Here is a 16380-nt window from a genome sequence, read left to right on the forward strand (position 1 = left end):
CCCTGGCCGATTCCTCTGAGGAAGGATTTACTGACTCAGAGACGGGGCACCCTTTGGCACCCGCGTCCAGACCTCTGGAAACTTCATGTCTGGTCCCTGGACAGGACGCGGAGGTTCTAAGTGACCTACCTCAAGAGGTAGTTGACACCATCACGTCAGCGAGAGCACCGTCTACGAGACACGCCTACAGCTTGAAGTGGAACCTGTTCTTCTCGCCGAGTGGTGTTCTTCTCGCCGAGAAGACCCCCGAATATGCCCGATTAGAGTCGTGCTGTCCTTTTTGCAGCAAGGGTAGAAGCGAAGGCTGTCTCCCTCCACCCTCAAAGTTTATGTCGCTGCAATCGCGGCTAACCAAATAGGTGACCCCGTAGAAGGGAGGTCGCTGGGGAAGCATGACCTGGTCATCAGGTTCCTTAAGGGGGCGAGAAGGCTAAATCCTCCACGGGCCCCCTCTATACCCTCTTGGGACCTGACTCTAGTGCTCACAGCACTACAGCACGGCCCATTTGAGCCTTTGCAGACGGTCGAGCTGAAATTTCTTTCGATGAAGACTTTGCTCCTGCTGGCATTGGCCTCCATCAAGAGGATAGGGGACCTGCACGCATGTTCGGTCAACGATTCGTGCCTAGAGTTCGGGGCGGCTGACTCCCAGGTAGCCCTGAGGCCCCGGCCCGGCTATGTGCCCAAGCGCTGCCCTCGGAGGAGGCAGACCCAGCCCTAGCTTTGCTCTGTCCCGTCCGAGACTTAAGGTGCTACGTAGACCGGAAGCAAAGCTTCAGGACCTCAGACCAGCTCTTTGTCTGTCACGGAGGCCGGCAGAAGGGGAATGCCGTCTCAAAGCAGAGGATGGCCCACTGGATAGTGGACGCCATCACCCTGGCTTATCAGGCACAGGGTGTGCCCTGCCCGCTCAGGTTGCGAGCTCACTCAACTAGAGGTGTTGCATCCTCCTGGGCGCTGGCTCGTGGCGCCTCGCTGACAGATATCTGTAGGGCTGCGGGCTGGGCGACCCCTAACACATTCGCTAGATTCTATAGCCTTCGTGTGGAGCCGGTATCCTCCTGTGTTCTCACCTCAAACGGGTAGAAGCACTGAGAGGCCCCGGCTTCGGGTCGGCTTGCAAAACCACTCCAGAGAGTCCATACAGCAGACCCTGTTGAGTTCCTCCGTCCCCTCGGCAGCCAGACGTGGCGGAACGTCCGGCGCCAGGCCTTCACTCGCTGAATCCTCGAGAACCGGTAGAAGGCTGGGTTCCATATGTAAGACCTAAATGGATCTCATATGTGTAAAGTCCACGGTATAGCCTTGAGCCCGTGTTTCCCCGGCAGACTTCTGCCAGTGTTATCCAGTCTTACTAAGTGGGTAGTGCCATAGCAGCAGTAGCTGGTCCTATTGTGCAAGCCCTGGCCTACGCCAAAAATTAGGGGCGCAGGAGGCTTCCACAGGCCACTCAAGGTTACAATCTAAAGACAATGTTACTGTCATGCATCCAATACTGTACTGTATTATACTGTATTAAGTTAGCAATGAACTCATTAGGGCTTTCCCCGACTAAAGATTGTTCTAATCGACTAGTCGACAAGTGCATGCATAAAGCTTGCCGCAAAGCACCAGCAAAAGTAAAGACTGTGTGTTGGGAAAAATAGCAAGGAGATATGTGACCCTGGACCACAAAACCAGTCATAAGTAGCACGGGTATATTTGTAGCAATAGCCAACAATACATTGTATGGGTCAAAATTATACATTTTTATTTTATGCCAAAAATCATTAGGATATTATGTAAAGATCATGTTCCATGAAGATATTTTGTAAATTTCCTACCATAAATACGTCAAAACTTTATTTTTGATTAGTAATATGCATTGCTAACTGCTAAGGACTTTATTTGGACAACTTTAAAGGTGTCACGGTCGCTGCTACTGTGGAGGAGATGAGGAGACGAAGGAGCGCGGAGACGTAGGAGAATTAACATCAATGGTCTTTATTCATTCAAATAAAGAAGAACATGGAACAGGCAGGAACACACACGTAGCAGGAGGGTTAGACAATACCGGATGACCACAGAACGCAAAGGCTGGGACTTAAATACATGGAATAATTAGAACTAACTGGGGAACACCTGGAAACAATAAACAATTAAACATGAGGGAAAACTGGGTCATGGAGCACATTGGGGAGGAGAACACGAGACACAGGACTGACATTACTCCCCCCTCCTGTGGCGTAAACAATTCAACCGGGGAGGGGGGGTGGGCGCCCTGGAGGCTGGTGCAGGACTGGGACACAGGGAATACCTCCAGGGCGGATCAGGCAGTCCAGGGAGCCATGGCGGCACAGGCAGCTCAGGGTGCCATGGCGGAGCAGGCAGACTAGGAAGCCATGGCGGAGCAGACAGTTCAAGAGGCCATGGTGGAGCAGGCAGACTAGAAAGCCATGGCGGAGGAGGGAACTCAGGGGGCCATGGCGGAGCAGCCAGACTACACAGTAAAAAAAGTTGGGTTGTTTTTTTAACCCAACCATTGGGTTTCACATATTGGGTCACTGTGATGGGTTATCTTAAAATTTGTTGGGTCATTTTTTTCGTCATTGGGTTATTTTTAGTTATAACCCAACTGTTGGGTTAAATATGGTTCCCGCTTCACTCCGGTTCAAATTTTAACGGTCCAGTCAGCGGCTCAGCGGACATCAGCGGCAGCCTGTCTGATTATGAAAGGTAAGTAACTGTTAATTTTATGATGTATATAACTGTTATAACATTAAGTAATGTGTACTGAAACGTTAATTAAATCCTAGAACTATTTTAAAAATGAATTTTTATTCCCTTTAGTCAGTTTTTTTTTCTTCGAGAATCAGATCGATTGTAAATAAATATGCTATTCCCGTTTGCTCGCTAGCATTAATAAATTAAAACATTAGCTGAAAGACTAGCAAAACTGTTTAGAGAAGTATTAGTTAACGTTAATAAAAATGTCTGGTGAAATGTGAAAGGTCGCTGAAATCATTAGTATTAGGCTAGAAAAGCCGCACAGACCATTTATCGAATCGGACCAGTGAATGAAGCTGCTCGAGCGAGCTGAGCTCACACACATCAGTCATGCGACAGACACCAGATTCAGTGAGAAGCGTTTGAATTCACTGAATCTTCTATTATAAAAGTTCAAAACTCAGACGAAAGAGCGCAGCCGTAAAGCAATCCGCTCTTTCAATGGAAATTCGTACCAGCGCCCCAAATTTGCATACTCCGTCTCCTACAACAGACGTTTAAGAGGGGAGCGTAAAACAGAAGCCATTCGTCTTATTAGAAGTCAGTGTATCAGAATTATTTGAAAGTGTTATTTTAAGGTTAAAAAAAAACTTGCATACATACAGTTGTTTTAATATAGCCATGCATGTTGTATTAAATCCATTACAGGAATAATGGAATAGCCTGTAATTATAGTCATTTTTTCTTATGAAGCTATACCAATTTTGCATTTATATTAAATGTGTTATACTAAACACGTTTATACTTATGTTTTAGATAAATGGATTTCTTTGTAAAGGAAAGATTACAACAGTGGAACCGCTGCGATTTAATAGAAGCATTTCAAGGTAAGTAATTATTAATTTAGTGATGTATAAGAGTTGTTTTTTTTAAAGACTTTTGTCTGTTAATGCTAATGAACTGCCTCCTCTGAAGCCTGGTTTCTCCCAAGACTTTTTTCTCTCTCTACCACCAAAAAGGAGTTCTTTGCCACAGTTGCCTGTGACTTGCTCATCAAAGGATCAAAGCAATAAAGGGTTTGTTCACCCAAAAATGAAACTTCTGTCATTAAGTACTAACCCTCATGGCGTCCCAAACCCGTAAAATAGTGAACATGACTACAGTGGTTCAAACTTAATGTTATGAAGCGACAAGAATACTTTTTGTGTGCAAAAACAAAAATAACCACTTATTCAACAAATTCTTCTATACCCTGTCATACTGCTACGCTATTTTCGTTGCAGAGCTTCAGTGTTTACATCAGAACTCAGGCTCAGTATTGGCCGATGCATGTGTGTGATACTGTTTTTATTTTGTTTTTACATTTGTATTCTCGTCGCTTCATAATATTAAGGTTGAACCGCTGTAGTCACGTTGACTATTTCATCGATGTCTTTAATACCTTTCTGGGCCTTGAAAGGTGCAATGACACTGCTGCCTATGTGTGGTTCAGAACCCTCTCGGATTTCATCAAAAATATCTTAATTTGTGTTCAGAAGATGAACGAAGATCTTACAGGTTTGGGACGACATGAGGGTGAGTAATTAATGACAACAATTTCATTTTTGAGTGAACTAACCCTTTAAGTCATGAATTTTTATAACAGCTCTCTGATAAAACTACTTGTGGCACTTTTCCACTGCATGGTACGGCACGGTATGGCTCGGTACGGTTCACGTTTGGGGGGTTTTCCACTGGGTACAATACCTGGTACCTGGTACTTTTTTTAGTACCACTTCGGTTGGGGTTCCAAGTGAACCGTACCATTACCAAAACGTGACGTGTAAACTCTGCGGATCATGGATTGGCCAGAGAGAATCGTCACTACCTGCGTCACTGAACTTGCGACACAAACACAAAAGAACCGCTAGATTTAAATCAGCACAGCCAGCGAAAGATCAAACGCAACTGTTTTGAATGAGCGCACCTTTTTTTTAACAACCAAAAAGTTTTGTTGTCTGTTGCGGAAGTACAGACGTTCCTCTCGTTGATAGCAGAGGAGCGGATCCAGCGAGAGCTTGATGGGGCGATGCGGAATGAAAAAGTTTTTTTCAGGAGTCGTGGTAGTAGAGGCGGCTCAACTATAACGACATGTGAATAATCCCGCCCACTCTAAAGCGGTACAGTGGAAACGCAAACCGTGCCGTACCCAAAAATGAAAATTCTGTGATCATTTACTCCCCCTCAAGTTGTTCCAAACCTGTATGATTTTCTTTGTTCTGCTGAACACAAAGGAAGATATTTGGAAGAATATCAGTAACCAAACAGGTCTCGCCCCCCATTGACTACCATAGGAAGTTCAAGTTAGATAGAAAGAGCTTTGGCATATACTTTGTAACTTTTAAAATAGTTTACATGCACAAACAGCTATATTACTACCTAAAGGAAAAGTAAAATCCAAAAAAGGATAATATAGGCCCATTAAATTACACTGCTCTGTACATAAACTCTTTCCTTCAGTGATTCTGCTTTTTATCCACAGGTGTCATGACTAATGGTCATTCATCACTTTTAGAGTTAACCTACTTTAATTCACTACAACACTGCTTCAGTTTTACTTTTACACAGTGTAACACTGCTGTTTTTTTCTGCGATTAATTTGTAAACATATTGAATCCCTGGAATGTTTGTCATATATGCCAACTAAAGTTTATTTATTCTTTCAAGGTTGGTACTAATATGGTGCACTTCCTCAACAATGAGACAAGCCAAGATCCACATGTCTTGGAGCTTGGAGACAAAGAAAATTCCTCTCAAGTTTTCATCATTTTCAATGGAGAGGCAGTTGAAAAGGAGACCTTATTTCAAGCAGTGGATGTATGCTTCAAAATATTCTACATCTACGACATAAACTACCCAAAGCCCTCTGCTCCCATTTGGAAGTTCTTGCAGCATGCAGTCTATAATATTCCTGGAGGAGTTCCTTCTACACATTCCTTCCTCCTAAAAATGCCTCCTAAAAACCTTTGTATTCAATGTTACTGATCATCAGTAGATCCAGAAGCCAAAACACACATTAAGGTGTTTATAACACAATGCATATGGTGTACACTGTAGCCTTTTTTATTAAGGATATGTTTATTTCTTGAAGTATTATAAAGGTATGTCCTTGGTGTACACATTTGTGTAGTTTTTGAATTGGTATACTGAATGTGCACATTTGTGATTTAAATTTGTATACCGTATGTGCACAAATGTTTTTAGGTTGTATATTTCTGTTCTGTATGTGCACATCTGTGTTTTAAATGTGTATTATATGTGCACCTGTGTAGGTTTTGAATTGGTAAACCATATGTGCACATTTGTTACGAATATTTGTACTGTATGTGCATATTTGTGTTTTGAATTTAACGTGTATTTTAATTTATGTATATTGTATGTGTACATTTGTTTTGAAATTAATGTGTATTTTAATTTATGTATATTGTATGTGCACATTTGTTTTGAATTTAATGTGTATTTTGAATATTTGTACTTCAACATTTATTTGCCATGTGTTCTACATGTTCACTCCTGTATTTTGAATTCAATATATGCAAATAATTGTGCATATTTATATTAAATACTAGGCTCACCAATATTGAGTACATTTGTAATTTAAAACTTAAAACCTGTTTTTAAAACAGATTTATTGTTTTTTTACTTAAATAAACAATCTGTATTTGAAAACAGTTTTTTATTCATTAAAATAATATCATGAATAAAAGTAAATAGTTAACCCAACAGTTGGGTAATTTTTAACCCAACTGGCTCTTAACCCAATCATTGGGTTAAAAATAACCCACAGTTGGGAAGGTGCTATGTTAACCCATAGTTGGGTTACTTGTTGGGTTATTTTTAACCCAACATTTTTTAGTGAGTAGGAAGCCATGGCGGAGCAAGGAACTCAGGGGGCAATGGTGGAGCAGACAGTTCAGGAGGCCGTGGCGCAGCAGGCAGACTAGGAAGCCATGGCGGAGCAGGGAACTCAGGGGGCCATGGCGGAGCAGACAGTTCAGGAGGTCATGGCGGATCGGGCTCCGTGGCCTTGAATTTGGCACTTGGCCCGGCCTCTAAGGAGCCCTTTAACCCCCCCCCCCCCCCCAAAAAAAATACTTGGGGAAAATATCAACCCCTAAGGCCCTCCCTGGGCTTGACTTGGGGACTGGAGCCCTCTCTTTTTCATCCTCCTCCTTTGGTTAAAGGATTTTTTTTTTGCAACTAACCGACTAATACAATTTTAGTCGAGAAAGCCTCTTTTCGTTGACTAATGTTTAGTCAACTATTAGGGGGCAGCCCTAGAATTAATTTTGATGTGCAACCAGCGCAATATGTACAGCTTTTCTAATGTTGTAAACTTGCTTGATAGCTCACCTGGTGCAGCACTGCACATATGATGTTGAATGCTGAGTGAAAGAAGTCCCGTGAAACATGAATCACAACAAGCTAACTGGCATGGCTACTATTGGATTGGTATAGGGTAGGGCTTAGTGTAGGTGGTACAATATTTTCAAACACAATATATCATTAAACTTTGGGTCACACATTGGACATTATATTTTCAAACTGCTGTGAGACAAACAACAACCAGCATACATAATGCTGCTAGATGCAAGTTTAACTGTTTCAAATAAAACTGATGCTGTTTTTTAGTGCCACTCCCAGGACAATTCACTTTAAACGTATTGCTAAATGTGCAAGAAGCAGCTTAATATCATTCTGCAGAAATGTCGCCACAGGCACAACTTTCCAATGAGCCTGGCTTGCAAGAACAAATATAATATAATATAATATAATATAATATAATATAATAGTTCAAAAGTTTAGGGTCATTAAGAATGTTTTAATGGCAAGTCTGTTACAGTACACTCACAAGTGCTGCATTTATTTGATCAAAACTACAGCAAACAGTAGTACTGTGAAATATTATTACAATTAAAATAACTGTTCCTGTCATGGCATTACTCTAGTCTAGACCTCAGTGTCACATGATCCATCAGAAATCATTCAAATATGTAGATTTAGAAGAAACATTTCTTATTATCAATACTGTACTTTAAATTTGTGCAAATTTTTTTAAAGTTCTTTGATGAATACAAAGTTCAAAAGAACAACAATTTATTTGATTTTTATTTATAACAATGTAAATGTCATTTCAATGCATTCTTACTGAATAAAAGTTTGCTTAAAACAAATCTTACTGACCCCAAACCTTTGAGCGATAATGTATCTTCTATTGATATATCTTTCAACAGCAAATAAAATATGCTATTTTCAACCAGGTGTCCAGCTATTATTAACAGATTAATATTATTAAGAGCTATTATTATTTCCCTGTGTTTACATACGGTTCTCAGAAACACAGTATTGTTACTGAAGCAGAACATGAGTCTATCTCTCATCCTCGACAAGCCCAGCCAGGCTGTCATCTACGTGCTGTATATCTCCCCAAACTTTACACTTATCATGCAATTAAGCATGACACGCAAAAAGTGGAGAGGAATTTGTAGCTGATTTGCAGAAAAGTTTCTTAGAAAAATAAGTTCTGAGAGTTCTTGAATGCACAGGCCTTTGTTACACGTGGCAACAGGTGGCACAAAAGCAATCAGTGTAGCGTAGACAATTTTTTGTGCTTCTGTTTTTGGGTCTGATGTTCACAGTTGAGCAAACACTATGAATATCAGACGTGTGGGGTAAAAGATGAGGAAGTGCAAGCAAATGAAGAAAGTTCAGAGACTTTTTTTGTTGCAGTAGTGAGATGTGACTTTTTCAACAGTGAATGAAGTGATGCTGATGAGAGAATGGGAGCTACTCACGTCAGGAGGGAACGTGGTGGAAAGCAGAAGGTACCATGGCAGATGCGGTCGATATAGTTGAGTGGAATCTTCTGAATCTGCTCACAGTTAAGCATGACAAAGTCATATTTGAAGACGAGGAGGGTGTTCTCTGTGATGAGCACCAATCGCTCTTTCTCATTGTTCCAATGATCAACTCTACACAGTAACAGGAAAATGGAGAGTATTAAAATATTGGTAATAGTTGTAAAGATGCACAATGAAAAACAATTCTGGCCAATGTCAGAACCATAGCCTTGTACACAGTGCAGATCAATCAATCAATCAATCAATCAATCAATCAATCAATCAATCAATCTCTAATAACTTACTAACACTTTTTTTTAGCAGTGCTCTATGCAATTTTTTTAATGGAATGGCTCTCGTAATATATGTCTGAATTAGATGTTCTGAAATATCACCTGGTAGTTGAAGCGGGTCAATCATTCAAGCAACATATTCAACGTCATAAGCAGTTGTCAGTTGTGTTTGTTGTGCAAAAATTTTGCTATTGCTTTTGACTACTTTGACAACACCAAAATTATGTGCCACTGCTCTTGGCCAATTCTATAGCCTGATAATAACTTACTAACACTTTTTTTTAGCAGTGCTCTATGCAATTTTTTTAATGGAATGGCTCTCGTAATATATGTCTGAATTAGATGTTCTGAAATATCACCTGGTAGTTGAAGCGGGTCAATCATTCAAGCAACATATTCAACGTCATAAGCAGTTGTCAGTTGTGTTTGTTGTGCAAAAATTTTGCTATTGCTTTTGACTACTTTGACAACACCAAAATTATGTGCCACTGCTCTCCCGCTTCAAAAATCTCAACGGTACAATGGCATGTTTGTGGTCTGGCAGGAGTTCCAGAGTGGTTAATATCACTAACAGCATTTTTAATCAAAAAGAGTTTAATTCTCTGGAACATGTTAGCAAGGGTCCCCTACTGGGCCCGACTGCAGACCTCTGCTGTGTTGCATACAGTACATCAATGTAACTACACAAGAACTGGCCTACATTCCCACAAATCTGTCGCTCACAATTCTTCCACAGCTCTGATCAAGCACAGAAGGATTCTAAAACAAGTTGTTGGACATATGTACATTTACAGTTTGACAGATTAGTTTAGCACATGTAGATAAATGAATCTTGCCGCGTAATGGCAACATAGAGCAGGCTTTTTCAAACTTTCTCTTGTCAAGTATGTAGAAAATATTTACTTTGTACTAAATTGTGTATCAGTGTACGTATATTTTCTACCCAATATTAGAGTACAGTTAAAAGTACAAAAGTTCAAATTTATTTAAATGAACAATGAAGTGTAAATATTAATCCAAGTAGAATGCTGTCTTTAAAAACCACTGGATAACAAAAGCAAGCATTCTTTAACTTATGGGCCAAGTAAGTTTTTTTTTTTACAAAAATATATACAAATTGTCTTCTCTCTCAAACTTTCCACAGGCCTCCTAGCATGGGCCAGATCCCAGTTTGAAAACTCCTGGCTTGCGGAATATTTTTAAAATAATTTATGCACAGTGGATTTTATCAATTACAAAGGCTATTCTATTGAAAACCAACCAATCAATCAATAGCTAGCTGCAGTGGCTGTGAATTCTCTGCCGAGTTATTTTGATAAAAATGTCTATAAGCATGATGTGGGTCTAAATTATGTAGGCCTGCCGCCTACATAATCTAAAGGCTTCAAAATTTCAACAATTGCCTTTGGTATACTTGTTCAAATGTTGATACCTGCATTTTTAGATCCCAAAGACATGTCAAAACAAAGATGTGTGTTCAGAAAATGAATAACTGATGGATAAGCCACTTTTTAAAAGCTACGTTTTATTTTTGTCAGTGCTTTCACCTCAACTGGCCAGTGAGAAGTTAATTTATGGAGATCTTATGAAGATTTCACTTTCTCACATCAGATTTGGACAGTGACAGAAATAGCACATGGGAATCTTAGTACATTACAGGGCCTTTATGTATTCTGGTGTTTAATTTAGGTAATTTTCACTTGTTGAGAAACTTATGACTAGGCAAACTGAATATTTACCTTGAATATTTACCAGACTGGGTATGTGGGCCTGGGGACAGTAGGTGTGAAAGACCACACAAACACCACATAGATGCACACACACTAAGAGGCACTTTTCCTTTTCTGCTAGATTAAACTAGATTTTCAAAGAGTTGGATGACTGTTTACATACAAGGGTCTGTGGTTAAACTCAATGATAATTTTGTATCTTTTTATTACATCAATTAAGAATGTGCAGAAAATGTGTTGCTTCATATACTATGAATATGTAACAGTGATTTACATCTGTTTTAATTCAAACTTTTACATGGTACTGTAGATTTTTATAAAAGCATATTCCACATTGATTTTAAATTATTCACATAATGCGAGGACATGCTCAGGGCAAGCTATATGAATGTTTGATAATGAACAAATGTGGCACATGAGACTATTTAAAGCTACTTTAATGCAACTAGCCTATATATTAAGCCTTTCAGGTGTCTTTGTTTTGACAGCAAAAAGCTATTTCCTACAATGTCTTCCATAAGAAATTTATAGCAGTCAAAATGCATGAATTGCATGAGCTTCATCTATTGTTTCAAGCCTAATCTCAAACCACAGAACTGCTCAGGAATTGAGAACGAGTCCAGAGCATGGAAAATATTATATTATTAATTATCATATAGCAAGACATTTAAATTGTTTCCTGAAAGCCTGCGCAGAGACAGATAGAAGTGCCAGCACATTTAGCAAAATGTCTTCTAGCAGCTCTATTCTGCTGCCTGCTTATTTCGCTTTAAATATTACTGAACATTTTACTTATTTACAGAACACGGAGTGAGATAATGGATTGCATCCTGGAATGAGAGCTATTTGACAAAAGACCTGAATGTGATTTGCTTACTCCATGTGAACGATGCATATTTGCAGAACAGTCTGTACATACTTTAACTATAATGTGTTCTCTTACAGAAAGAAACAAAACTTTAAAAAAAAAAACTTACTCAGCCATGAGCCAGACACTCTGGACAGCACCATCTTCTGTGGGATTCACCAGAGCTTTAACATCCTCAATGCCATGGTCCAGTGTTCCAGGCTAAAATGACAAAACACAATAATTCATCTGCATCAAGACATATTAAAATCAGTGGCATCTGTGCATTAGGGTCTAGTGGAGATAGACATGGTCAAAGTGGTCCATATGAAAAAAGCTTTGAAAAGGATTAAAACCAAAATGTTAAGCACATATGATTTCCAATTTAAATTAATTAATTCTAGATGTCTACCATAAAGTTCCTACAAATTACAGATTGTCATTTCAAGTGACCTTCTTTGGTCAATTTTACTGAAATTATTCTAACTATTAATTGGTTAGTGTTGTGCCACACCAGAAATTAGAGCAAGAGATGTTAATGATTGCAATACAAGTAATAATACATCATAGTGCTTGGTCATAAAAATGCAATTGTATTGCAAATGTGAAAAATAGTTGTAAGAATTGGTTGCCAATGCAAGTGTGATGGTTTTAAGGCATAAGTAATGCCTTTTCACCACTTTCATAAAGCAAAATTTGGTATTTGAGCTGGCCAACAGACACTATTTGTTAATCAAATGACCTCAGGTAGACTGAGGAAATAGAAAACACGAAAACGGCCTTTGGTGATCTCTACAGGTAAAAAATATATGTTTGACTGAATATTAGCAGGCAGCACTGGACAAGTAAAGTATTCGGGCTGTCATTGTTTGCTTAACGTGATTGAGGATATTCATATTTACAAAAGGTGTTGTCATCAGCATTATATTGTACCACAGAACAACCATGGTTTGTCAACATACAAAAGAAACGTAGATTGTGTCAGAAATGATTACTAACACAGTGGAACACCAATTTGTGGCCAACCCAGAAAACTGAGGCTTCAGTGAGACTTCAAATAGGCTAAAGACATTACCCTGAGGACAAAAAATCTCTTCAGTTTAAACTGTTCCGCAGATGATGTCCATTTAACTTTAGCTGCTGAAGTATGTGTAGAGGGGGTGCTTTCTGCCTTGGCTTCTGTAGAAGGTGTGCTGGGTTTATCTGCTTCTGTTTCACTTGGAGATTCTTGAGGATTGATGTCTGGTTCCGGAGACTTTTCGGTTTGCTGCTCCAAGTCCACAGACTTGAATGTCTCCTCATCTTTCTCTGACATAGTGACCTAGATAGATTAGATCGTTTGCAAAGCTCTGAGGGAAATTATGCTGAAAACACCCATAAAGTATAAACAATATATAAATAAATTGGAACATTTTTTTAAGTGTCGTAAGTTTCTACACTAATCAGCACGAAACTTACAGCCCCTAGTAGCACCAGTTAGAGTAGTCCGATTCCCAAACAATGAATCGTTTAAATCGGTTCTTTTTAGTGAATAAACAAGTGTAGTTCAATATCCGAACAAATGATTTCTATGAGCCAATTCTTTTTAATGAATCAAAACACTAATGAATCAATTGGTAAGGTTTCACTCAGAACCTAAATAGGCCTAAACCAAGAACTGTGTGATGCTGTCATGCTGTGGAAAGTCATTAAAATGTTCATTTACGCAAATCTTTGGCCAAAATTGTAGATACTACATTTATTTCGGATTCCTTATGTTCTGTTGCAGCGATATCATCGTTTGGTAACAGGCTGCTGATGACAATAAAATACATAAAATGTTATAATTTTATGTATTTCAATAGTAGGCCTACTAAAAGAATCGTTATTACAGCATGTCAAGCGGATTCTCAATCAAACCCAGTAAGTCTAACCCGTAGCCCTACTTACAATTCCCATCCCTAGCCTGCAACAATAACATATTTAATACATATTTTAAACGGTTGTAGTTGCTATAATAGTTAAACGTATTAAAATGCTGACAGGAAATGTATATCTTACCACTGGCTGCAAGAATTAAATCAACGTGCTATGTTTTAACAAGACGGTTTGACTCCGCGTCAGGTGCACCAGAACATGCCTATTTCCTGCTTCCGTGGTATTCCGTGATGTGAAGATGGGCGTTGAACAGAAAACGAAACCTCTCTAGACCACAGCAACCCACTGGCTAGAGTATGTAGGCTGTAGGAAATAGCCTACATGCTGTTCCAACAATAAGTAACAATACTTTTAAGTAGAACAAATTAGTTCATAAATCTCTTAATCTCAATATCTAATTCTGGTCACCTTGAATAACCAATAAGACTGTGGCTATTTTTCTTTCCCATCTTTGACATCAATTCAAATAGCCCAAGCCACCCACATTTATCCAATATTTAATACATATTTTAAACGGTTGTAGTTGCTATAATAGTTAAACGTATTAAAATGCTGACAGGAAATGTATATCTTACCACTGGCTGCAAGAATTAAATCAACGTGCTATGTTTTAACAAGACGGTTTGACTCCGCGTCAGGTGCACCAGAACATGCCTATTTCCTGCTTCCGTGTATTCCGTGATGTGAAGATGGGCGTTGAACAGAAAACGAAACCTCTCTAGACCACAGCAACCCACTGGCTAGAGTATGTAGGCTGTAGGAAATAGCCTACATGCTGTTCCAACAATAAGTAACAATACTTTTAAGTAGAACAAATTAGTTCATAAATCTCTTAATCTCAATATCTAATTCTGGTCACCTTGAATAACCAATAAGACTGTGGCTATTTTTCTTTCCCATCTTTGACATCAATTCAAATAGCCCAAGCCACCCACATTTATCCCGATACACAATGAGACAACTAACTGTATTTTTCTCGACAGCATTTAGGATTTCACACTTACGCTTAATCTTCTGGCAGAGAGGGACACGGGAAAAATTTGTCCCGCATGCTTTTCACACATAGGCCTACTGTGGCCACAGATACATTGTGCAGTTTACTCCTGTTTTACGCTTATGTTCCACCTTAGACGCGTCCTCCCAAAAATACCAATTCAAGCAGCCGATCGAAGCCCTCAAATATTCAGACAAACAATTATTTGAGTGGGATGTTTGGGGTTTGCTTTCTCGAGCATTAGAGCCTTCTACAATGCATCAAAAGGCTTCACCATTCAAGTGTCATTTTCTATTCCTGCTAATCGCTTTTGACGCGACACGCTTCGTGGCCACACGCCTCACTTTATCTGGCCTGTTAGAGAAAGCTATTCAACCTAGCTGCTCGATGAGATTTTTTTATGTATTTATTTTTATTTAAAAAAAAAAGAGAAATCTGCGCAGTAACAATTCCCCTTCAAAGGCATTATTAACTGCGTGCATGTGAGAGAGACACTTTGTAATGTTTTCACAGCCAGGCATGATACAATAAAATTCTGTTTTCAGATGCATAATCTAAGTACCACTCAGCAGCCGCCGCAGAGCAGCTTTTGCATTCAGCTCAAGCACAAATTGCTTTGTCACGAACTCTTATTAGCTTGCAAACTAAATATTGTGTCGGCACAACTAATATAGTATGGTTTTCTAGGAAGAAAACTGAAGGAGCAGTCTTGCAATATAGCCTATTGTCTATGGTCTTTAGATCAAACTGCATCTTGTACATCCTTACTGTATTCCTGTAAGATCTTATGGGTCACAAATGTAGGGCACTCATATCTTCTTCTGCTTTATCATATCATGTTATTTGAACCCTTTTGGGAACCTAACAGTATCCTACTGTGTATCCAAGATTCGGTTACCTATAAAGCGATGAAATTTCCCCAGGAGCTAGGAATAAAACGACTTTATTAACCATTATAAATTATAGTTATTTGGTCGAGTACAGGACAGCGGTTTAAACAACGCAAAAGGGAACTTGAGGAAATGTGACGTCTCATTCTGGACTGTCAAACATCGTAAATTCAGCTTAATTGAAATGAACAGGCTCAGTGCAGCTGAATAATAACCTCTAACAAAAACACTGGACCATGTTTTACCATCTGCTCAACACAGTTGTTCATTTTCCTACAGTTTACCAACCATAGCAGCATCATTATTTACATAAAAGCTGTGTGTATCCCTTGTGCTGTGCTGAAAATCATTCATTTGGTGTTCCTGAAAGAAATATTCTTGTAAATCTTTCATTAAGTTGTTTTCTTTCAGTTAACACAGGCTTTGTATTTCTTTTAAATGAATGAATGAATAAAACCTCTGATAACTAAAAGAAAACAATTTGATCAAATGACTTAATCAAAGATTTGGTATCGGGTAACAAGAAATGTCTAAGCAATTTTTTGTTGGCTGGTCATTTTGAACCGAAAACACCTAAATGTATCCAATCTTGGGGGAAAGTCACTAGATTTTAGTCCAATCCAATAACATTAACTAGCAATTTTGGGAACAAGAAAATCCTCTTTGGGTCAAAATAACCAGAACACCGCATGAGAAATAGATAAATGAGTTCATGGATTTTCAGAGCAGGAAACAAGCCCTTCCTCATGTGTCTCTTTAACTGTCAAAAAAGACATTTGCATCAATTGCATGATCACATGACCCCTATATGTGCATTCACATATGTGCCAATGTATAGTATATCGTGTTCACAGTGCACAACTGCTGTTTTGACAATAACAAACCTCTGCAAATGCCATGTGTTCAAATGCTTGCTCAAATGCCTCGTTGCACAGCATAAGCATGTGGCGATCTTCTGTCTTCCCCGTACGGGCAGAGACGCTGTAATTCAATTATATGACTGCATTTATCTTTGTTGGGTCAAATGCCAGTGAAGCTTAAATTAAGTTCAGGACAGTGTGCCTGATCAGCAGATGCTGTACAACCTTAAACGCCCCAGGGCATCCACAGCTGTGTTTACCGAG

The 16380-nt window shown here is 39.2% G+C and overlaps 1 protein-coding gene across 3 annotated transcripts in view; it reads right to left on the minus strand.

The window, feature by feature from the left end:
- The window catches only part of LOC107590652 (tumor protein p63-regulated gene 1-like protein), a 42961-nt gene extending 28514 nt beyond the window's left edge, over positions 1-14447 (minus strand). The window contains exons 1-4 of one of the 3 annotated variants that reach the window (XM_016279538.1): positions 14377-14447; positions 12531-12776; positions 11586-11677; positions 8541-8717 (exon numbers count right to left, since the gene is read on the minus strand). In XM_016279538.1, the coding sequence (XP_016135024.1) occupies positions 8541-8717; positions 11586-11677; positions 12531-12776; positions 14377-14436 (575 nt within the window). In that variant the 5' untranslated portion in view covers positions 14437-14447. Of the gene's footprint in view, positions 1-8540; positions 8718-11585; positions 11678-12530; positions 12777-13495; positions 13587-13947; positions 14050-14376 lie in introns of those variants that run through there. The other 2 variants (XM_016279540.1, XM_016279539.1) reach the window with 2 other exon arrangements.
- Between the last annotated feature and the right edge of the window lie 1933 nt (positions 14448-16380).

Source organism: Sinocyclocheilus grahami, unplaced genomic scaffold (genome assembly GCF_001515645.1).
Source record: "Sinocyclocheilus grahami isolate Dianchi unplaced genomic scaffold, SAMN03320097.WGS_v1.1 scaffold131.1, whole genome shotgun sequence".
NCBI classification, from domain to species: Eukaryota; Metazoa; Chordata; class Actinopteri; order Cypriniformes; family Cyprinidae; genus Sinocyclocheilus; species Sinocyclocheilus grahami.